The sequence below is a fragment of the Nuphar pumila genome, chromosome 9 (genome assembly GCF_984573655.1).
Source record: "Nuphar pumila chromosome 9, dmNupPumi1.hap1.1, whole genome shotgun sequence".
In the NCBI taxonomy this organism is placed as follows: domain Eukaryota; kingdom Viridiplantae; phylum Streptophyta; class Magnoliopsida; order Nymphaeales; family Nymphaeaceae; genus Nuphar; species Nuphar pumila.
Genome location: NC_143257.1, coordinates 112,204,991 through 112,229,495, shown reverse-complemented (window position 1 = coordinate 112,229,495; position 24,505 = coordinate 112,204,991). Strand labels below are relative to the sequence as shown.

The following is a 24,505-nucleotide window of genomic DNA, read 5'->3' as shown; positions in this document are numbered from 1 at the left end:
AGATGTCATATGAAAAGAAGCACCGGAATCTAGAATCCACATACCTGGAGGAGATGAAGAGTAGGCAATGGCGGCCCCGGATGTTGAAGGAGAAGCCTTGAGTAGATGTTGGAGAGATTCGGAGATGTGATTTAGAGTTTCTTTGATATCTCCTTCTTTTGTGCAATCTTCCTTCTTTGGAGAATCTTCTCCAACGGCGGCAACTTTTCCTTTAAGCTTTGGGCAAACCGGTCTTATGTGCCCCGGTTCATTACAATAATGGCATATAATCCCCTTTCTAGGTCCATAGTTATTTTTGTTAAAGTGGGGAGGTCTATATGCTTTAACATTAGATCCGGGCCTAGTAACGGCCAAAACATCATCACTCTTAATGCTCAAACCAAGCCGAGTTTCTTCTTGACATATCTCGACAAGGGCGTCTTCAATAGGTAGGGCTTTGCTTCTATGGAGAAGAGATGCCCTTGTTCAAATTTCGGGCGAAGACCATGAAGGAATTGAAAAAAGTGCTCCTTTTCAATTTGTTCCCTTCTTAGCTCAATATCTTGAGGAGCAACCCACTTAGGCTCAAGAAGAGCAAGCTCATCCCAAAGGGGGGTTAGAGAGCTAAAATAGTCCCGGGCACTCATGTCCATTTGTTTGGTAGAACGGATTTTCTCTTGACAAAAAAATTGCCGAGCAAGATCCTTTTGGGTATACATACCCTTAAGGAAAAACCAAGCCTCATTGGCCCTTCTAAATTTGGCAATATTAGCACAATTTTTAAGATCTACATTGTTCATGAACCATGCCAAAATTTTGGCATGGTTACTTTCCCAATCCTCAATTTTGGATTGATGTTCATTAATGGCTTTGATGCGCTCATCGCCATCTAAAGCCTTCTCAATCTCGTTTTCCATTTTGGTGAGAACAAGAGAGGGTTCGGGAGTAGTTCCCATAACAAAACCCCAAAGTTTCTTACCTCTTAGGTGATTTTCCATCGCGGAGGCCCACATGAGGTAGTTGGACCCATTTAGCTTAAAAGAAAGCTCCACTTTAGAGTCACGTTCCATCGGCACCAACTATTCTTCTCTTCTTCAAAAAACTTTGAGAGGCACGCGTTCCAAGATGATAAAAGAGAAGCCCAATCACCAACCGAGCTTTGATACCATGTAATGAAAAGAGGCGGAAGCACCAATAGAGCAAATGTCACTCTTAAGAGTGACCACTAAAGCCAAGAACACAAACACCAAATGTGCACACACAAAAACTCTCAAATATGGAAATGACTTAAAGTCATAAGTTGGATATTATTGAAGAAGAGAAGAGAGAGGGGTATAAACCCATACATTTAAGAGGGGAAGACCTCCTCTATTTATAGAGGAGGGAAGCACTAAAGGAACCACAAGGGGGGGGCTCCCTTGTAGTCGTTGGGAGCCCCAACGGTCAGAAATCTGACCGTTGGGGCCCCAACGACTACAAGTGTGGGGCCCCCTTGTGGTCATTTCAAAAAGGAAAAATAAAGGAAAAAAGAAAAGGAAAAAGGGAAAAAGAGAAAAAATAAAAAAGAGAAAAATACATAAGAGGTTTTACAAGAATACCCCTATCGGGTATTTATCTAAATGAGAAATAATATATATATATACATATATGTATATACATATACTTATATATATATATACGGATGTATATATATATAAGTATATATATATATATATATTTTAACAGAAACATGTTTTGAATCATGTGATTATGACAAGTAATTAGGTTTTTAAAGGGGTCCAAAAATCAATGGTCCACAATGTGCCAAAATTTCATAACTCAAAAGATCATATTTTTACATCAAAAAAACATGATCCAAGGCTTGATCCTTAGCAAACAAACCATGTTGAACACATCAATGTGGTTAGATTGAGTCGATACAACTTGCACCTATGATCTCTAGCTCATTAGTTCTTTACCTTCATTAGTAGCAAATATTTTCTCATACACACACACATATATATATAACATAATATATATACATAGAGTTGCAAAAATTGACTATACCTATAATTCAGTTGGGATCTCACAATCCAAGATGTTTTGACTTATATATATATATATATATATATATATATATATATATATATATATATATATATATATATATATAGTTGCTACAATCGACTACACCTACAAGTTAGTTGGGATCTCAACATTCAAGGTATTTTGACTCAACTTAACCTCGCATACATACATACATATGTGTGTGTGCATGCATGTGTGTGTGCGCGCATGTGTGTGTCAGGTTAGGTTGCCCAAGATGACAACCAGGGACAAAATTACAGAAGCACAAACGAAGGCCGAAAGACCCACAAGTTTGTTTTGGTCATCTCTACTATGTTTATGTCAGAACATTCATCTTGGCATGCATATGAAGTATAAAAATATGCCCATGTTTTCTCTTTCATAGTTGATGTTCACAGTTAACAACAAATAAGCTTGTTGGATTATCATATCATTAAACAAAATAAAGAGGAAGAAGCACCCTTTGAAAGTTTAAGACTATGAGAACTAGAATTTTGATGCACTTGTTTATGTCACAAAATTATCATAAAACCTCCTATTTACAGCAATAGCAAAATAAAAATAAAAAGTCAAGGTCTAAGTTGAGAAAACAAAACAAAATAAGAAAAGGATAAAAAAGAGAAGTTAAAGCAATTATCTCGAAGTTAGAGAAAGTACTAGTGAAATAATACAGAATAGCATATATACCAAGGGAAGCTGTAGAATCTTCTCCTCTGTGACAACTTGAGGTCTCCAATTTTGGAACTTCAACTAAATTTTTGTTTCTTGAACCGAGATGTATGACCAATTTTTTTCCTTTTCCAGTTTCTGTCTTGCCAACAAGCTTTTGGTTAACTTCTTCGTAAGCCAAACCATTTGATCTAGCATGCCTAATTTTGATGGCTTTGGGGCCCTTGTCATCACAATTTACTATATTTTCTTGAATAAAAGTTTTGTTTGTGACCAGTTGATTAGTAGGATAGTTTCCTGCATTAAAGGCAGGACTAGTACCAGGAGGTAGAAAAACTTCTGTCCCTTCTGTTCTCTCAGAACTCATATCCTCGGCCTTTTCATACATCATGCCATTCTCCAGTGATTGTCCTCCAGATAACAGTTCAGAGTTTTCATTCATATAAGCTGTTCCGTTGGACTGCAACTGTGTATCTTTCTTCTTTGTATACTTCTTGTATGTTTTAAAGTTCTTTGTGCCTTTCTTTCCTTGCTCCTTCAAATTAGATAACCCCTTAAAAGAAAACGTCAATGGTTTCCCATCATTCTTTGGCATAGTTATATGGCATTCTTCATCATCAGAATACGGTGAAACTGAAACCATGTCCTGGGTCAGTCCTGTTGCTGCCCTCAGACTAGAAATTTGAGCATGATCGACCATATCTCTCCTCAACCAAAGCTCTTGAACAGCATCATCGAGGTCTTTGACCTGATGATCATAAAGAATTATCTCCTATAAGCACAACTGAAGTTGCAAAAGAGACATGCAATGCAACAACAAGAGATTTGGCTCCACATACTCGGTAACAGCTCCCCCGGCATGCTGCACATTTATAATATAGGTTACTATCTGCTTGGAACTGCTGGTACTTCTCATCACTGCAGGACTTTGCATTAGTGAGATGTCAAGAAATTAACCAGCAAATCAAATTCCAGGAAAGAAAGGGTGAACAACTCCATACAAAAGAAGTTCTGCAAGTTGAACTCCTCTGCAGGAAACAAATAGCAAAACACAACCAATACACCTATTTAGGTGATTATTCTATAAAACATACACCAGTCCAGAGTTTCAGAAATTACCATAATTAATGATAAATGGCAAAGATCACCAATGATACACATCACATATTTTATAATTTTAACCACCAAAAATATCTCAACAAAACCAACTAAAACATCACTAAAGCACCAGTCAGAAACACATGGAAAGATGTATGGTAGGCAAGTTTCAGTAGGAAGTGCTCTTCACATAATATGTGTCGTAGTAAGCCAAAATAATGGTTTTCCATCAAAAGCATGAGATTCAGTCTACTTGAATAGAAAAACAATACAAGCTGGATATTTTTTGTATAGGCTATCACTAGGCACTTGAGTTGGTAGGCCCTAGCAGTTTGCATTCGAAAATCAGTTGGACTGTCTGGGGGTTTTCAAAACTAAATCCTCCAGTAAGGCATGGAAAGATTGGGAATTCAGGCTCGTCTGGAAATCCCAGTCAGTCAGAGTTGCAAACCGATAATCCCCAATCCCATTAGGCTGGATTCAGCTACGCTAGGCATAAACCAAGTCCACCACAGGCCCCTACATCTGCCTGGCATTTCTAATGATGCATCCAACTATCATCAGAGTGCACTTGATGTGGAGCAGTTTATCTCCAGAAGCCCACTACTCCAACCTAGGACAAGGCATCATTTTAACAGAATCTGAGTACAGCATTATAGTTCCACACAAACAGATTCGGACAAATGCCCATTTAGCCGATGACGACATCCAAATGTGATAAAGAAGTCACCTTGGTTTAATTAAAATACTGGGAAAAGAATGACAAAAATTCTTTGATGTTAACTTGTTAAGATTCCAGCTAGCAAATGGGAGCATGTGTTGTGTACATAAATTTGGTGCAAACTTAACAAAAATGTGAGGTTTTCCAGTTATATATTTGTCAAAATATGAATACATAATCCAATAACAAATTATAAAAACGAGTAGAGGAGACATGCTAACCCGGCTTATTAAATGCCCTTTTGGAATTACTAGTGTCTGCATGTTTTACAATTATTTCCCTTTCTATAATGCCATAAAATCTCTGATATATATATATATATATTTAAAATTTTTAATAAATCTCATCTATTATAATTTAACCTAATCTAAATGTAATCTATATAATTGTAAATATAACATAAAATCTATGTACTTAATCTATCTAATATGTTTGTATATTCCATCTACTCTAAAGCTGCCACATGCATTATATTCTTAGCATATTTTCTTCTCTTTCCCTCCCCTCTAACCTTTCATTGAACTTTGAAAGAGAGAGGTGTCATGTGGACTTATCATTTTTGTTCCCCAGTCAGGTTCAAACCTGAGATCCCTCGACTAGGAGGGTTAATTAAAACAATATTTTTGTGTGGTGCGTGTGCACATAGAGAGAAAGAGAGGGAGGGAGAGGGTCCATTAAGGCACATGGCTTTTCACGGTCATTAACAAGTTTGCCAACTTTTTTGCCTTTGAAAAAATTAGAAATACCATTCAGTTATGATTAACTGACAAACCAAGGGCGTTTTGTTAACTTAATGCAATAAAAGATTCCTTTCACTCCTGAGATACAAATAATAAATGGCTTAACTCTTTACAAACTTAAACAAATGTCGCATATGTAACTAGCATGGTGATTTCAAATTTGCCAGAGCAAAAATTGTGGTGAATTAGCAACACCTATTACATGCATTCATGTGTGCACTCACGTAGTTATGAACATAAGTAAATCAAGCAATTAAAGTTTGATAAGTGTTAGCATCCATGGCATCTAATACATGCAATGATGTGTTAGCATCTAAACCATCTAATAGATGTGATAAAATCATAATACATTTAGTCATAAATGCCTATAACACATTTCAAATTGCACCCATGTGTCCCTCTATGCTGTTCTTAATATTAAACTACACAAGAATGGCATGTCCTTGTGACAAATATTCCGGGAAAAGCTTCACCAACAACTCATAAGTTACCTAGAAAAAGTACTTGAGGCAAGAGAGGAGAGTGGGAATTAAGATATTTAAATAGTTTTATAGAAGTCAAGACAAACAATGTTAGACAGATCAAATGACAGCATACATGATGAAATAATCTCTTCTACAAGTAATAAATGCAGACAACCTGTTTGAGAGCTTCAGATGATTTAATTAAAATATGCAGTTTAAAGAAACACAAGTTTTGATGGACAAGCCTCCCATTTCAATCATATGGTCATCAAAATCATGGTAAATACAAACAGAGAGGCTCTACAACAAATAAACTGTACTAAATTTTGCAATATCTAAAGCACAATCACCAATATCAAAGTTTTTGCAATTTCGAAATGAGGCGATTTATTAGAAGAATTTCAAAATATTCATTTTCTTGGCAAAGACTCGGAATATCTTGGAAATTATAAAAGGAAAAACGGAAAAAGAAAAAGAAAAAAGGGCATAATCATGTTTTTTTGTAATAGTATAAATAAGTAGAAGATCCTCAACTTGGAAAACATAAAGATTTTGGATAATAACAATACACTGAAATTCATTACCATGTTCATAAACCGGAACAAAGTACCTTTAGTATTGCTTCATGAAAATCTCATAGGAGATATTTGTCAATATGATCTAAATCTAAAATAATGCAACCGCGAGAATTTCTTAATTGGGTGAACGTATAACAGGATATTCACAAACCTGATGTCATCACACCGGCAATGCACCCAACGCTGACAAACATCACAACATACCATGGGCGTTGATTCAGAATCTCTGTAAACCTGCAAAATAAGTCCAACCAATTTTTCAGGAAAACACAACCATGGAAAAAACAAATATATGCATTCGTGCATGTAAATGTGTATCAGAAGCTGGCAATTGTAAGATCTTAATGAAACTCCATATGGAAATCTAGGTTTGAATAGCTGAAGAAATTTCCACCCCGAAATTGCATTGGAAAAACTATTAAGGTACCACATATCATGTAAAAAGATTCTACCAAAACAAAGTGCTTAAGAAATAAAAGGATACCTTCAAACAAACTGGGCAATAGTTTCCCTTCACAAATAGCCTCCCGCATGCATCACAGCAAGTATAGCTCAAAAACCATCTGCCAATGTTATAAGCAGGATAGAAGTCAGGAAACTTGTATCACTATAAAAGGAAAGAGATCCAGAAAACCAACATAACATTGAGTTGGAGAATATAACACAACTTCCTCATTGCACTTTAAACACCCAATTGCTAAGAAACCTGATACATCAAGTAGTTCAATTTGAAGAGCAGGCCTCCAGCAGATTACTGGGATCTCAGAACTACTCATTGCACTAGATACATCCAAAAAGCACATTGGGATCTCAGAAGTTGGTCATGGATCGGCCAAGCTTGACTGGATGTTTGCATCCTTATTTTCATATGCATGTGTTCTTCGTTTTTTAGGTTCTAGTTATGCACAGTAACTCCCATTGTTTGCATATACATGCCTTCTTATTTTTTTCAGGTTTTGATTATGCATGGTTAACATTTTGTATAGCAATTATGATGATAAAGGTGGAGTTATATTGTACATGAATCTATTCTCACTCATTGCTCTTCTAAATGTTAATGTTTGCTGTTTTAAATTCATTATATTGTTTTCACATCGAAAATCTTTATCATGTTATTAAAATCACCATTTTACACTATGTTCTAATCTCGTCATGCTTGATTCTGGAATTGGATAGTTTATGCATAGTAGTTATTAGTTGATTGTAGATGTTTGATAATACTAGCCCAACTGTTTATGGATATGATGAAAGTTGAAACTATATTTTCACTGATGCATCTTTTATACTTATTTATCAGCTATATAACTTAATGTAACTTAAGTTTTACTTAAATCAATGTTAACTTTTTTAAATTGTCATATTTTTATAACTGTAAACAAAATTTTATATTTCTATTATTTTTATATATAAAATAAAAGCTAAGAAAATCCAACCAAGCCATTCACCGAGTCAAGCCACTAGGTTCTTAAACAATGGTTGAACTGACACCCATAATGAGATGAGAAGCCATGTTCCCACATATTATCTACTTGAAAGACACATTTTTGTATTATATATAACATAAAAAAAAAGTTAACTCAACAAAAATCAAGATTACACTTACACTTAAGCCAAGAGTTTGATGTGAAAACTCAAAACAACCTTAAGTGAAAGATTTTATAATATTTTGCATCATATAGCAGCCAAGAGGCCCAAGACAGATAAATGAAAAGTGATGTGCAGACATATAATCAAATAATAATTTATACATAATCTCCCTTAAGTGCATTAACTTTGGACTTATAGATGCATACGTACATCCCACAAATATACAAAGATTTTGAATTATACGTTATAAACTAACTAACAAAAAAGGATATAAAAATGATGTAATAATGTGTAGTAATAATATAATAATACTTAATCTTCTTTAAGTACATTAGTTTTGGCATATATAGAAAAATTGGTAAACCTGCAACAGGTTTTGGTGTCACCTGTGCACCTACCCTGAACCATACAATCAAATGATTGGATGGTCCGAAAACCCTACAAATGTGATCTACAATACTATATGGTTTGTTTAGTAATAAATATTGTAACGTGATTGGATTTAGATCCAGATCCAATGTGTTTAAGTCGTTATACTCATGTGTATTTAATTAGTCTTGTATGTTTATTTTATTACCCCATCAGTTATGTTTTCTTTTCTATAATCATGGGGTAATGTTGTAATGTCACAAAAGGGAAGGAGATCCACACGTTCCCACATTGGGAAACATAAATACAGAAAAATTTGTCCAGAATTTTATTCTCTTCTTCCTCTTCTCTGCAGCATCTCTGAATCAACAAGGTATCAAAGTCTATTATGGTACGAGAGCCAGGGTTCCACTGATGAGAGTTATCCAAGGTAAGTTCTTATCTATGAAAAATAGACACAGCTATTGAGCAGCCGAAGCCGTGTGGACATGGTCCGACACGGGTACGGGTATTGGATGCAGCACAGGTACGTGCTGGTACAGATCGGGTTGGGTCCAACCCTGATCCAAATCTTTTTTTTATGTCGATGAAAGGGGAAAGAAGGAGGAAGAAGAAGAAGAAGAGGAAGAGGAGGAGGAGGAGGAAGAAGAAGAAGAAGAAGAAAGAGGAAGAGGAGGAGGAGGAAGAAAACAAGAAAGAGGAGAAGGTAGAAGAAGAAGAAAAAAATTAACGAGGAGGAGAAGGAAGAAGAAGACGAAAGAGGAATAGGAAGAGGAGGAGAAGAAGAAAGAAGAAGAAAGAAGAGAGAACCCGAGAAAAGAGTGAGAGAGAGAATGTACTTTGCACCACCGAGAGAGGCAGAGCTTTGTCTTCTTCTTCTTCAAATCTGCCAGAGAGAGAGAGAGACCTACCTTTTTATTAAAAACAATATTTCATTCACCTCCCCTTATTTTCAAAAATTACAGTCACCCCCTCCCCCTTTACAGATTTTTTTTAATTTCTGATATGGACCTTACCTTCCCCCCCTTCTTTTCAAAAATTACAGTCACACCCTTTACAGACTTTTTTTTAATTTTTGATATAGATCAACACTTAATCCATACCCAAACTCTCTCTCTCTTGATATATATATATATATAGTCATGTCCCTCTACCCTCATTTTTTAAAATTGTCGTGTCGGACTCGTACCTGCACACATACTCATGTGACAGGTTCTTATAGATCTTGTTTCTTTTCTAGATTTTTTCTTCAATCATGTTTCACTATTTGGTGTCATGTGAAACGAAGCACCTGAGTCAAGAAGCTAAAGAGATTTACCGACACTAGAAAAAGATGAAACAACGGCTCCAATTAATGAAGATGCTCCTTTAAGGAGACGTTGAAGAGCCTCTACTAGTTAAGTCAAGAACATTGTTCCCAGTAGAGGAATCTTGTGTAGTTCTTCTAACATCATTTGACTCTTGTGGAAGGCCAACCAAGGCAACCTTCTTCTCATATGTCCTTTTTAACTTAGGACTATATTTTGATGTGACCCGGTTCATGGCAATAGTAACAAATAATTTGTTTCTTCTCATTGTCTTGTTTTTCATAAAACTCGTTGCTTTGCTTTCCATAGTAAGCTGGTTTGTAGGTATGAACATAGTTTTTCAGCCTAGATACAGCTAGTACTGAGTCATCATCACTCTTTGTAACCCGCCTTTTAAGCCTATTTTCATTCATGCTTAACTCCTCAATTGTGTCCTCAATAGAAGGATTATTCCCTCAATAAAGGGCTGATTTTGTGAACTCAAATTTCGGTCTTAGACCATTCACAAATCGATAGAAATACTTTGCATCCATTTGTTTTTTACGGAGTTTTATATCCACGGGAAAATGTCATCATGGCTCAAGAAGAGCCAACTCTTTTCAAAGATCGAATAATTCACTATAAAATTATCTAATGCTTCTATCCCCTTAAGTCATAATCTGATTTTAAGTTGTACACATGTGCAATATCCTTAAGGAAATACATTTTCTTAAGGTATTCCCAAGATTTATTTGCATGCTCAAACTTTGCAAGACTTGAACATTTCTCAATATCAACACTACTAATGAACCAAGACATGATCTTGGCATGTCCCATCCTACAATCTTTTTAGTTTTTCTCATAAGTAGTGTTAAGACTAAGAGGTTTTTAGTTAAAAGTTTTCTAAACTAGAGGTCATTTGAATTTTAATCTTTAATGAGGGACCTAGGTGTAATTTCGTTCTTTTGACTATCTCTATTTAATATAGAGATGAGCCCTAATCCAGGTAACGAGTTCTATTTTTCATACAGCTCTCTCTCTCTCTCTCTCTCTCTCTCTCTCTCTCTCTCTCTCTCTCTCTCTCTCTCTCTCTCTCTCTCTCTCTGCCTCGGTTTCTGCATTTGCTTTCAGGTCGTCAACATGGTATCAGAGCCGTAGATCTCGGGAGCGTGATCGATCTACACACACAGAAAAAAAATCAAATAAATCTGAAAGAGGTGGAAACAGGTGACGCTCTTTTTTTTCTCTCTGATGACATATCTTTGACACGATGAGTGTGTGTCACTAAGATCTGGATATGAAAAGTTTTTTTTGGTTGCTGGAAAAAAACACCAACCGAAAGTTTCTGGATGTCGTGATTTCTATGCTTCTGCGTGCGCCTGTTATCGTGGGTCGTGAATCTGGTTGTCGAGTTCCCTGCTGAGTCATGAAATTTTTTTCCAACGATAACATGTTGTCATTGGTTGTGAATCTGGGTACCGAGTTATTCTTGGATCTTATTTGGCTGTTCATTTTCAGAACATGAATATCAGCATGCGTGATTCCTGTTGTGTCGTGATTTTTCCGGTCGTAGCATGAGTGTTGTGAAAAACAGAATGTTAATAGCATTTTTTGTTCGTGGAAGCAGCAGGCTGTGTCGTGAATTTTTTTTTCAGTCGTAGCAGGAGTGCTGTGAAAAACAGATGTTAATAGCAAAATTTTTTTTTGGAAGCAGCAGGCTGTGTCGTAGTATTGGCTTGTGAAATTTTTTTTAATTAGTACTGCTGCTGTGTGGAAACATATGTTGCGTGATTCTATTGTTTGGGCCATATCGTAGTATTGGCTTGTGGAAAGTTTTTTTAATAAGTACTGTTGCTGTGTGGAAACATTTGTCACCTGTCAAGAATTTATTTCTGGTGTGACAGCTTGTGTAGTGGTGGACTTGCCTGACGTGGGGTTATAACACCCGTTGTTCACGTGAGTAAGTCAGATATTTTTTTTGGGGCTGAAATAGGATTCCATATTCAGTATGGGTGAATCTTCGAAATGTGACTCCAAAATTGAACATATTGGGGAATATAAGGCTTTTGCAAATCCCTTCTCATATGGTTCCTCTGTAAGGTTGAATGAAACTAACTATGCCAGGTGGTCCAGAACTTTTATGATGTCGGTATCTGGACATCATAGAAAACATATTTTGTTGGAAGATGAACCTAATGAAAAGATTGGAAAATACGTTACTTGGGATGAAGATAATGACATAGTTATGTCATGGATCATGAATAGTGTCGAACCCCATATTGCAGATGGTTTAATTTACTATCATACAGCCAAACAGATGTTGGATAATCTTCGAGATACGTACTCACAAGAGACTAATGTGAGTCGTATCCTGCAAGTCAAACAGGAGATATATAATTTGCAGCAGGGAGATCAAACCTTGACCCAGTACTATGCCTTTGTCAAAGCTGCGTTTGAAAGACTCAATGCTCACAGGCCTCTTTGTTGCTCGAAGCAAAAAGATCATCAACAACAAACTATGGTTGCTCGATTTCTTACAGGTCTCTCTTCAGAATTTTCTGTTGCAAAAGTCCAAATGTTGACTGGATCAGATATACCTACTCTTGCTGATGCATACAATCGTCTGAGTAGACTTGTGATCTCTCTTCCACAATCTCAGTCTGTGACTCAGTCATCTGCTCTTGTTGTCTCATCTGGTTTTGGGCGTGGAAATATTCAGAATATCAGAGGACGAGGTCGTGGACGAGGTATGGGAGGCAGAGGAAAACTTCAATGTACATTTTGTGGAAAATATAGGCATTTAGAAGATCGTTGCTGGGATAAGCATGGTCGACCAACCTCTTCTTCATCAAAGTCTTTTGCTCCTAAAGCAAATGTTACTACTCTCGAGGCAACACATGTACAGGATAATATCCCTGCAAGTGACAGTAGTATCACCCTCAATCGTGCTGAATATGATGAACTGATAGTTCTTCGCCCCTTGAGTTCAACTCCTCCAGTAGCTGGTGTTGCCTACTCAACAGGAAATCATCTTCATGCGACTGACAGTAAGTGGATTATTGACTCTGGTGCATCCAGACACTTGTGTGGAAATTCACTTGTTTTTTCAGATCTAAAGGATATTACTGTTCATCGAGGAGTCTCATTAGCTGATGGGAGTTCCTCCCCGGTTGTTGGTCAGGGAAATATTTTTATATCCTCTTCCTTACAGTTGAAAAATGTTCTTCATGCTCCAAACTTTCCTCAAAGTCTACTCTCTATTAGTTGTCTTACAAAAGAATAAAATTGTAAAGTAATATTTGATCCGATGGGTTGTCATTTTCAGGATTTGTTGACGGGGAAGAAGATTGGTGGAGGCTATGAAGAGAATGGAGTCTACTACCTACATCATCCAGTGGGTAATGTTCATGCTGCAGTGGAACACTGATTCAGTCCTGTTCAGTGGCATCGTCGTCTTGGTCATCTTTCATTGTCAAAGCTTTGGTCTGTCTTTCCTCAAATTCCTTCCACTACATCCTTTCAGTGTGAAGCATGTCAGCTGGGCAAGCATCATCGAAGTTCGTTTCCTTCGAGTTAGAGTCAATCTAGTAATAAATTTTTTGAACTTCTTCATGCAGATGTATGGGGTCCTAGTAAGATTCCTACTAGGACTCAGTGTCGATATTATCTTGTTATTGTTGATGATTTCTCTAAGTTGTCATGAGTGTTTTTAATAAAAGAACGATCTGAAGTTCCAAGTATTATAAAATCCTTAATTCTTGAAATAAAAACTCAGTTTGAATCTATTGTCAAGATTGTTCGCACTGATAATGCTCTTGAGTTTAAATCAAAAGTTCTGTTACAATTTTACCAAGATCATGGCATCGCCCAAACTTCCTGTGCCTATTCATCTCAACAAAATGATTCAATCCAATGTTCCTGTGTTATACTGGGGCGATGCGATTACCACTGCCTGTTATCTGATCAACCGCATGCCTTCATCATCTGTGGGTGATCAAATTCCATTACATATCCTAAAACCTAATGCCCCACTCTTCTCTTTCACCCCAAAAATATTTGGATGTGTTTGTTTTGTACACAAACTTGGACCTGACCGTGATAAATTAGTTGCTCAAGCTACAAAATGCATATTTATAGGTTATCCCAAAAATCAAAAGGGATATCGATGTTATGATCCCATTTCTCGTCGAGAGTATGTCAGTGCAGATGTATCTTTCTTGGAATCCACTCCATATTACTCTAGTACCGGTTCTCCGCTGCAGGTTGATCCAGCTGAGTCTTTTCCATTACCTATACCTCCTTTTCCTTTAGAGTTTGTGCCCGCATTACCGAACCAAACTTCATCCTCTTCAAGATTTAATGATCCTCCATTGGTATATGTGCGTAGAGCTCCACCTCAGCAAGTGCCTTCATCTTCTTCTTTCCCTGAGGTAAGTTTTACTGACAATAGTGATCTTCATGATGATGATAACAGGCCTATTGCTCTACGCAAGGGGACACGACAATGTACCTTATATCCCATATCTCATTTTGTCTCCGATGCCAGAATTGGAAATCAGATGAAAACGTTTATTTTAGCCTTATCTGCTGAAACTATTCCTCTGAACTATCAACAGCCAGAGCTTGATAACCGCTGGAAGCTGGCTATGCAACAAGAAATGGATGCTTTAGTATCTCAGCATACATGGGATCTAGTTGATTCCCCAGCAGATGCTGACATTGTTGGATGTAAATGGTATATACAATAAAGTACAAATCTGATGGTTCTATTGAAAGGTACAAGGTCAGATTAGTAGCAAAAGGGTATACTCAGACATATGGTATTGATTTCTTTGAAACCTTTTCTCCTGTAGCACGGATGAGTACCATTCGTCTTGTTCTCTCAGTAGTTGTTCAGCATGGTTGGAGCTTGTGCCAATTAGATGTGAAAAATGCATTTCTCTATGGAGATCTATCTCAGACCGTTTACATGCAACAACCTCCAGGATTCGAGGTTGAGGGGGAGTGTCAGAAGGTGTGTAAATTGAGGAAGGCGATTTATGGTTTGAAAGAAAGTCCTCGTGCATGGTTTCAGAAGTTGTTTGAAGTGATGTCACGCTTTGGCTTTAATAGGTCAGCGGCAGATCATACACTGTTTATCAAGAAAACTAATTCAGGCATAGTTGTTATGGTGGTATATGTGGATGACATCATTCTTACAGGAGACAATGTGAAAGATATTGAAACCACAAAGGCTCATCTTCAAAAACACTTTGTTACAAAAGACCTTGGTTCACTTAGATATTTCCTGGGTATAGAAGTTGCCAGGAGTCGTGAAGGGATGGCTTTGTCTCAACGGAAGTATGTTCATGACTTATTAAAGGAAACGGGAATGTTAGGAGCTAAACCAGCAAATATTCCCATGGACCAGAAAGTTCAGTTGTTTGAAGAAGGTTCAAAACCGGTTGATAGCAAAAGCTATCGCTCCCTAGTAGGGAAGCTATTGTATGTAACTGTGATCAGGCCGGATATTGCTTTAGCAGTAAGCAAAGTTAGCCAGTTTATGGACAAACCAAATGAGGTACACTGGAATGTAGCTATAAAGATTCTCAGATACCTAAAATCTTCTCCTGGAAAGGGATTATTGTTCAAGAAAAGTGGAACTCTGGAGATAGTGGCCAATTCTGATGCTGACTATGCAGGATCTATAGTGGATAAAAAATCTACCACAGGATTCCTTGTGTTTCTGGGAGACAACCATGATTTCATGCAGAAGTAAGAAGCAAAATGTGGTTTCTAGATCGAGTGCAGAATCAGAATATAGGGCTATGACCCAAACAACTGCTGAATTGATGTGGGTTCGTACTGTTCTTCATGATCTTCAGGTGAAGGTTTTCTCTCCTATGACCATGATGTGTGATAACAAGGCTGCCACATATATAGCGAACAATCCTGTCTTTCATGAGAGAACAAAGCACATTGAAGTTGATTGCCACTATGTAAGAGATATGGTGCAAGCTGGTCATATCACTACCAAATATTTGAAGTCAGAAGATCAAGTTGCAGATATGTTTACAAAGCCTCTTGCTAGACCAAATTTCTCAAAATGTTGTGACAAGTTGAGCATGATTGATATTTATGCTCCAGCTTGAGGGGGAGTGTTGAGACTAAGAGGTTTTTAGTTAAAAGTTTTCTAAACTAGAGGTCATTTGAATTTTAATCTTTAATGAGGGACCTAGGTGTAATTTCGTTCTTTTGACTATCTCTATTTAATATAGAGATTAGCCCTAATCCAGGTAACGAGTTCTGTTTTTCATACAGCCGTCTCTCTCTCTCTCTCTCTCTCTCTCTCTCTCTCTCTCTCTCTCTCTCTCTCTCTCTCTCTCTCTCTCTCTCTGCCTCGGTTTCTGCATTTGCTTTCAGGTCGTCAACAAGTAGCAAGGGCTTTAGTTTTTTCACCCTTTGTAAGAGGAACTTTCATGTCGTTCTCTACCTTATTGAAAACTAATTTAGGCTCTGGATCGAATCCATCCACTAGTCCCCACAACCCTTTTGCCCAAATATGGTGTTTCACGATTGAAGACCATATCACATAGTTAGAATCATTAAGTTTCACGGGCATAATGGTGACATTTTCTTTGTCATCCATTTTACAAGGGTGAGAGAGAGAAAGATAAAAAGAAAGAGTGAGAAAAGATAGAAGAAGGACAAAAAGAAATAAGCATGATCACACCTCCAAAAAAATTTAAAGTAGATGCAACATCGATCTAGCACCACCAATGGATCACACGAACGCTTGGATTTGAATCTTGAATTGTGCAACCACGATCCCACGAACATCAACAAGAAGCTTAGAATCACCAGGCTCTTATACCATGAAAAGAAATGAAGGCCTCCAACAAAGTCCACCAAATCACCAAACTGGACACACAATGGCTATAAAACTAGTCAATAATATGTTGACCAGTTCAAATGGAACTAGAATAAAAAGAGAAAAAATAATAAAAGAAAGAAAAATATTTACACCAAAAGTAAATATATACACATATGTATATATGTATATAATACATATACAAACATTCATATGTACACATATAAATACAGATATATATATCTATATAATTATATATATACACCATATATATATATATATATACAATTTAACAGATACTACTTTGTGACAATCGAAGTGATATTAGAATATCATTAAATCCAGTTCAACATGGTAGAACCAAGCATATTGAGATTGATTAGCACTTCATCAGGCAAAGGATTGATGATGGAGACTTAGAAGCAAAATTTGTGAGAACGGAGAATCAAATAGTTGATTTATTCACGAAAGGCCTTACAACGCAAAGATTTTAGTACCTCAAGAACAAGTTGTCCACAGTCAAAACCACATACAACTTGAGGGAGGGTATTGTAATGTGATTGGATCTGGATCCAAATCCAGATCCAATGTGCTTAAGCCTGTATACCCACGTGTATTTAATTAGTCTTGTAATGTTTACTTTATTACCCCATCAGTTATGTTTTACTTTCTATAATCATGGGATAATATTGTAATGTCACAAAAGGGAAAGTTAATATAAAATAAAAGGAGACACACACAGTTACCACATTAGGAAACATGTATACACAAAAATCTGTCCAGAATTCTATTCTCTTCTTCCTCTTCTCTGCAGCACATCTGAATCAACAGCAAGGATCAAAGTCTATTAATAAACAGGTTTGGAACATGTGACTGCGATTATAAGGATTTTCAAGGATCTAAAAAAGCAGTGGCCCACAAGGTACCAAAATTTTGTGAAAAAACAATTATAACTTTGAAAAACATGATCCAAGGCATGATCCTAAGTAAACAAACCATCTTGGGTCAGATTGAGCGAAAGAAAGGTTGTTGACTTGGTAAAAAATGAGTTCACAAGAGAGAGAGGTGCACCAATTAAGGTGTACACTCTTTATCTTTACAGGGTGCACATCTTAACTCTCTCTCTCTCTCTATCTATCTATCTATCTATCTATTTATCTATCTATCTATATATATATATGAGCAACTAGAATATGAGAACTACTGCGTGAATTGGGCATTTCCAACAATTTTTTTGCAAATCCAACCATGCATGTGTTCGGCATGGTGAATTTGCTAGGGAATCAATTGTTGGATCATGTATTTTCAATGAAGTACAAATTTTGGATGCTTGAATATTTATGAAGATTATAAGCTGTTGATTTTAAAGCCTTAAAAGATCTTGTTTATGCATTATAATCGGATGGTTCAAGAGTTGGTCCTTATAAAAACCGAGCACGTAGATCACATCTGTACGGTTAGATTTAAGAGGAAAGAACAAAAAATCCATGAAAATCACGGTTCACACAGTAGTTCTCATATTCTAGTGACTCATATATATATATATAGAGAGAGAGAGAGAGAGCTATGAAATTATTGAGTAGAAATCACCTTTTTATATTTTCATCTTTTTTTGTAGATCAAATCCTGCAGTTTTGAGCTGCATGTTTTGTTTAGTAGGAAATGGGTTTTAAACATGTGATTGCAACATGTAAGGAGGTTTTTCAAGGACTTCAAAAATCAATGGTCCACAATGTACCAAAACTTCATAGCTCGAAATGCTCGTGTTATTACACCACAAAAAAAAACATGATCCAAAGTCTGATCCTTAGCAAACAAATCATGCTGAACACATCTATGTGGTCAGATTGAGTCAATACAACTTGCAACATTGTCAATAGTTGTATACCTCCATTTATATACTTATAATTATATATATATAGAGAGAGAGAGAGATCTATTAATTCACTTATTTATTTATATATGTATGTTTGCCAATAAAAGAAGACATTAAGTATCACCTAAGATGGTATAGGCATGTCAACAAAAGACCTACAACAACATCAATATGAAAGGCTGAAGGTGACTGAGTTGAAAGAGTTGAAAAAAGAGCAAGATCAATGAAGACTTTGAGGGAGGCTATGAGTGGGGGCATAAAGGATTTTAGAGCGACACATTTTACTACAGCTAAATTTCCTACATTTGAGTTAAGTGATCCTGGCCTTCACTTAGGGCATGGAAGCAAGGAAAGCCCAAGATGCCATGATAGCCAGAATCAAGAAGGGAGTGCTTCAAGTACATCTTGCAAAATAACTTTGCTGATACCCTGATACCAATATCAACTAAGAAATGAGTACCACTGCCACAAACTCCTTCACAACAAAGGCATGATGAAGGGTGTATTCAACATATGATGTTGACAGTTCATAATATTCATTCCATATATCCTTATTGTAAAGTACTAGCACTGTACACATCTTACCAAAAATCAAGCATTTTTATAAGTTTTCCAACTTTTTTGTCTGTCCATCTCTTTTTGCAGACTAGAAGCTTTTCACCTAAATTAACCTAGGGAATCTCATTCCACTACAAAATGTGGGGAAACCCAAAGACATGTTGACAATGTATACTGTGTAATCCAGGTCTAAACAGTATTATCACAATATTTTGAAAATAACAGAATATTATGGCCATTTTAAACTGTGCCAGAAACATCATATTTTTTCACAATATTGTAAAAATATTTGACGCAATACGGATAATAAGTGACAGGGAAAACTGTTTTTTCTGGAAGTGTTAACAATCATTAGGGTTGCATGTAATAGGTGACATGGAAAACTCCTTTATACTGGAAGTGTTAGCAGCCATTAGGGTCACAGTAGCAATGTTTTTTTTTCACATTGTCTTTTTCTCTGTTAACAATCTGAAATGAAACCTTTAAGCAACAATGACATATATCATCAAATATCGACAACTTTCTCTTCTCGTCACTTTCTTGTACACATGTTTATGTGATTGCTTTACCATCAACTTTCATTAGCACAATCCTTTTAGGCACAGATATTGCTCCCTCTGAAACTTACCAACATATGCTGCTCCTGCAGACTACCAAGCTAATAGTTCTGGGAAATAGCCATAGTTTTAGGATGAAATTTTTTTCATTTTTGTTTTAATAACTGAAGCTGATTCTGGTCTCCCTTTGTCTTCACAATCCATTTAATCTTGCCCAGACCTGATTCCTCATTCTTGCCTAAACAAAATCCAATACACAGAGATGAGTCTGTCTATTTCCTTTTGCAAAACCTAATCCAGTTAATTCATACAATCCACAGGTCCAAACGTCAAATCAAATGTATACGACAAACTTCTCTGAATGGGCAAGAGAAGCTTAAGCTGCTTAACCCTTTATACAAAGAAAGAACATATGGTTTGGGGTGGTAAATGAGCCAAACAAGTCGAACCCAGCTTTTGTTCAAGCTCAGCTCGTTTACCATTTATACTCGAGCTCGGCTCATGCTCGTAACTAGACAAGCTGAGCCCGAGCCATCTGAGCCGAGCCACAAGCTGGCTTGTGTAAAAAAATATTATATGAAATTTGATGCTGTCAACCATGGGATTTGAACTACAAACCTTCTTCTAACATGCCATGTACTCTAGCCAGCTGTATAAAACTACCTTTTATGATAAATGTTGCACTTAAATTTTATATATTATATAATTTATATTCTTATGAGTTTACATGGACTGAACCAAGCTGAGCACCCTTTGTTCGTGCTCGACTCATTTTTGGTTAATGAGCTGTTCACGGCTCGGCTAGCCAGCTACATGAACTGAACACAAGCTGCTCAGCTTGTTTCCCAGCCCTACATATGGAGACTCCCCGATGCCATTTATGTAACAGCTTTACCATTAAAGCACAGAGAAACTGAGTTATTTTTAACTGGCAATGCAAGAACTGAGTCCTTGACTTCAAAATGCTATTTGTTTTAAGCATTCAAATTTGTGATAACTACAATTGTTGAGAGTGCATGCCTAAGGTACCATTTGGATGACACCCAAAACCTAGTGTTAACTGGGTTTTCATCCCAAAACTCAGGTTTTGGTGTGTTTGAGTGACACACAAAAACCTGGTTGAAAATCTAGGGAGGGCCCAAACCTGGTTAAGTGAAAAAAGGAGACCCCAACCCCCCTCACACCCTCAACTCCCTCTCTTTCTCTCTCCGCTCCCATCACCTCCCTACACACCAGTGTGAGTCCGGCCATTTTCGGGCCAGAAAATGACCAGAAAACTCTCTTTTTTTGTTTTTTCAGCAATGGTGGTGGCTGGCCAGTCACCCTTCTTTTAACTTTATTTTTTTTTGAAATAGGCCTGGCCAGCCATTTTCTGTCCAGCCATCGGCCGGGAAATAGCTGGCCTGGGGTCGCCCGTGAAAACCTGGGCTTTGGCCCCTGTCATCCAAATGGCCCCTAAATGTCCCTTACAGGTAGCTATGCATGGTATTATTTAGAGTTGTCTGCATAAAAGGCTTGCTAGGAAATTATAAAAGCAGAGGTATCATGGGTCCTGGGTCATGACCAAGAGTAGAGAACAAAGTAGCCACAACCAAAAATATTTAAGAAGTCGCCAAATCTGGTGCAAATATAAAGACATTTAATACAGCAAAATCTTTAGCCAGAATTTTAGTTTCCACAGAATGCTTATGAAAACCACAAACAATCTGTTGCCAAGAATCAGATATCACTAAGATGTGCCGCAGATCTAGTTAAGCATATAACACAATGGCCACCTATGGTGCCACAGCTCTCAGAAAAATTACCACCTATGGTACCACAGCTCAGAAAAATTAAGGAAAGATGGAACAATAATGAATGTCTGTATGTATAACATTCTCATCAGTAATCATGATATCTCCGACATCAAAATTATATTATTCACTAATCGTACATGTTGCAGAAAATAACTATCATGGTGTAAGCGGTTATCACTAGTTTTAATTTAGGGATAAGGGCTTCTTTGGACCTTTTTGTATAGAAGGGACTTAGATTTCACCATTTTGCAGGAAAGGTTATTCGACTTTCCATTTGATGTAAGAGTGGTTATCTGCAACCACTATTAGTGTAAAAGGACCAAAATACCGATTTAAAGTGAAGATAATAGCAAATAAGAGTCCATAACAAATCCCTAAAGGAGCATCCACATTAGGGAAGGGATCTCTACAATTTACCTCCTTGTAGCTTTCACCATCTTCACTGATTCAGTGTTGTCCATTAAAAGTATCTCACTGATTCAGTGTTATCCATTAAAGGTCCCCCTCTCTCATATGGCTTGCCCAAGCGTTGGGGTTTTTCTTTCCAATTATAATGCAAGTGGTTTCAGTATTGATCTTATGGATATCTATAGTGATCTTTTGTCAAATAAAAGATTATAGGATTTATTTAACTAGAAAGGAGTAGGTCATCTTCCCAATTACAATGCAAGTGGTTTGAGTATGGCTTCTCTTATAGTGGACTGATTAAACTCAGGTCCGGACCCGATACCATACCCAAAAATCAGATCCAAGTATGGTTACACCTGGGTCCAAACCAAACCCGACCCGTTGACCCCTATGGGTATCTATGTCTTTTTATACTAATAATGGTGTCAGAAGATTACTTTTACCTCTTCTGCAAAATGGTGAAACTTGGGGTCCATCTATGCAAAAGGTTGAAGGAATCCTTTCTTTGTGAAACCTACATATTATAGGTCCTCTGCAGCCAATGGTTACAAAACATGAGGTGAAAAGTATGAGGCATGTTCAAGGATGTAATGAGATATGCGAAAATATAAAGAGTGCTATAAGCACTTGCAATGTCCTACAATGGACAAACAAAAGAAACAATAGCCAAGTCCACTAAGGGACAATACGTACACAAGCCTTGAGAAAGGCAAAAATATAAAAGCCTCTTTATTGAGAGAGAGAGAGAGTTCTCAAGCATGAAGAAAATACAAAGGGGTTCACCCCTATTTATACAAAAAGAAATGAGAAGAGGGGAGGCCACATGGCCTCAAAAGGAGAGCCAAAAAGGGGGCTCCCACGGAGTTGTTGGGAGCCCCCAACGATCACATTTGTGACCGTTGGGAGCCCAACGACTCTATGGTGGGGCCCCTTTTTGGTTATTGCAAAAAGGAAAAAATGAAAAAATAAAAAAACTAAATGTATTTAAAAAAGTTAAATTAAAAAATAGTTGTTTTCTAAAACAACTATATGAAAAGACAAAAATACCCCTATCAGGTATTATACATACATATATATATAATACCTGATATATATATATATATATTTTAACACCCCCCCCCCCTCAAACTTTACGGGGATATGACGGAAAGTTTGCCAAGAAGAAACATGAAGCGGAGAGCAGGAAGGGATTTAGTAAAGAAGTCTGCCAAGTGATATTCTGAAGTGACATGTGGAAGAGTAATTGTTCCTTGTAAAAATTCATCATAAACATAATGACAGTCCATCTCGATATGTTTAGTGCGCTCATGAAAGGTGTGCTTGCTTGCAATATATATGGCACTCTTGTTGTCACAGCATAACTTTGAAGCTCCAGCAATATCAACCCCCGTGTCTTTGAGAAGACTGTGAAGTCAAACTAGTTTCATTGTTGTGATTGTCATAGCCCGGTATTCAGCTTCAGTAAAAGATAGCGAGACTTTTGGTTGCTTCTTGCATCTCTAGGCAATTAAGGAATCTCCTAAAAAGACACAAAAAACGGTAGTTGATATTCTATCATTAGGGTTACCTTCCCAATCAACATCAGTATAAGCAAGAAGGTTTAATGAAGAAGATGAGGATAGAAATAGCTTTTTATTTATACTGTTTTTTATGTATCGGATGACCCGGAGCACGGCGCTCATATGCATAATTGTAGGAGCATGCTGAAATTGGCTTGCAGAGTGAACCGCATGAGCGATGTCTGGTCTGGTGATGGTTAGGTAAGTGAGAGATCCAATGAGTTGTCTGTAGGGTCTGGGATCTTCCAGAAGAACCCTGTCTTCCAACCTTAATTTGGCATTAATGACCTCTGGAGTCTGTACCTTTTTATCATCTGAAATGCCAGACTTGGTACATATATCTACAGCAAGCTTCATCTGTAACAAAATATATCCTTTAGGAGAATATGTGACTTTAATACCAAGAAAATATCTAAGGAAGCCTAGATCAGACATGTCAAAATTATTTTTTAACATGGTTTTAACATCAACAATACTATTTTGATCATTCCCAGTGATAATCATGTCATCAACATAAAGTAATAAGATAACAATGCTAGTACCTGCACTTTTAACAAAGATAGCAGTGTCAGTATAACAGGAGTGAAATCCTAATTTAACTATGATATCACTAAAACGATTATACCAAGCCTTGGGGCTTGTTTAAGTCCATATAAGGCTTTTAAGAGTTTAAGGGTTTGACCATGTCCAATATTAATTCCGGGTGGTAGATCCATATATACTTCATTTAAATTCTCATTTAGAAAAGCATTTTTCACATCGAGTTGATATATAAACCATTTTTTGGTTGATGCGATAGCTATTAGAGTTCTGACACTAGTCATTCAGGCTAAAGGAGTGAATGTTTCCTCATAGTCGATTCTATATTCTTGAGAATATCCCTTTGCTACTAACTTTGCTTTATATCTTTCTAAGGATCCATCGCTTTTAGTTTTAACTTTAAAGACCTAGCGACATCCAATAGGTTTTTTATGCGGAGAGAGTTTGACTATTTCTCAAGTATTAGCCTTTTTTAGCACATCTAATTCCATTTTCATTGCTTCAACCCAATGTGGTAGAGTTTTAACTTGATTATAATGAGCGGGTTCATAATATGAATGTAAGGTTTGTAATGAAAAGAGTCGGAAGCTCCAATGGAGTAAAAAGCACTCTTTAAGACTGACCTCAAGAGCCAAGAACACAAACACTAAAAGTGCACACACAAAACTCTCAAAAGTAGAAAATGACTTAAAGTCATAAGTTGGATTGATTGAAGAAAGCAAGAGAAGGGTGAAAACCCAATGCTTACAAGAGGAGAATACCTCCTCTATTTATAGAGGAAGGAGGCTCAAAGAAGGGACCAC

General features: G+C 36.9%; 1 protein-coding gene across 1 annotated transcript in view; it reads right to left on the bottom strand.

Moving 5' to 3' along the window:
- Window positions 1–24,505, bottom strand: part of LOC149828897 (uncharacterized) — a 98,333-nt gene that overhangs the window by 8,618 nt on the left and 65,210 nt on the right. The window contains exons 7-10 of the mRNA XM_090017790.1: window positions 6,801–6,879; window positions 6,468–6,550; window positions 3,555–3,633; window positions 2,734–3,463 (exon numbers count right to left, since the gene is read on the bottom strand). Coding sequence (XP_089873916.1) covers window positions 2,734–3,463; window positions 3,555–3,633; window positions 6,468–6,550; window positions 6,801–6,879 — 971 coding nt within the window. The remainder of the gene's footprint in view (window positions 1–2,733; window positions 3,464–3,554; window positions 3,634–6,467; window positions 6,551–6,800; window positions 6,880–24,505) is intronic.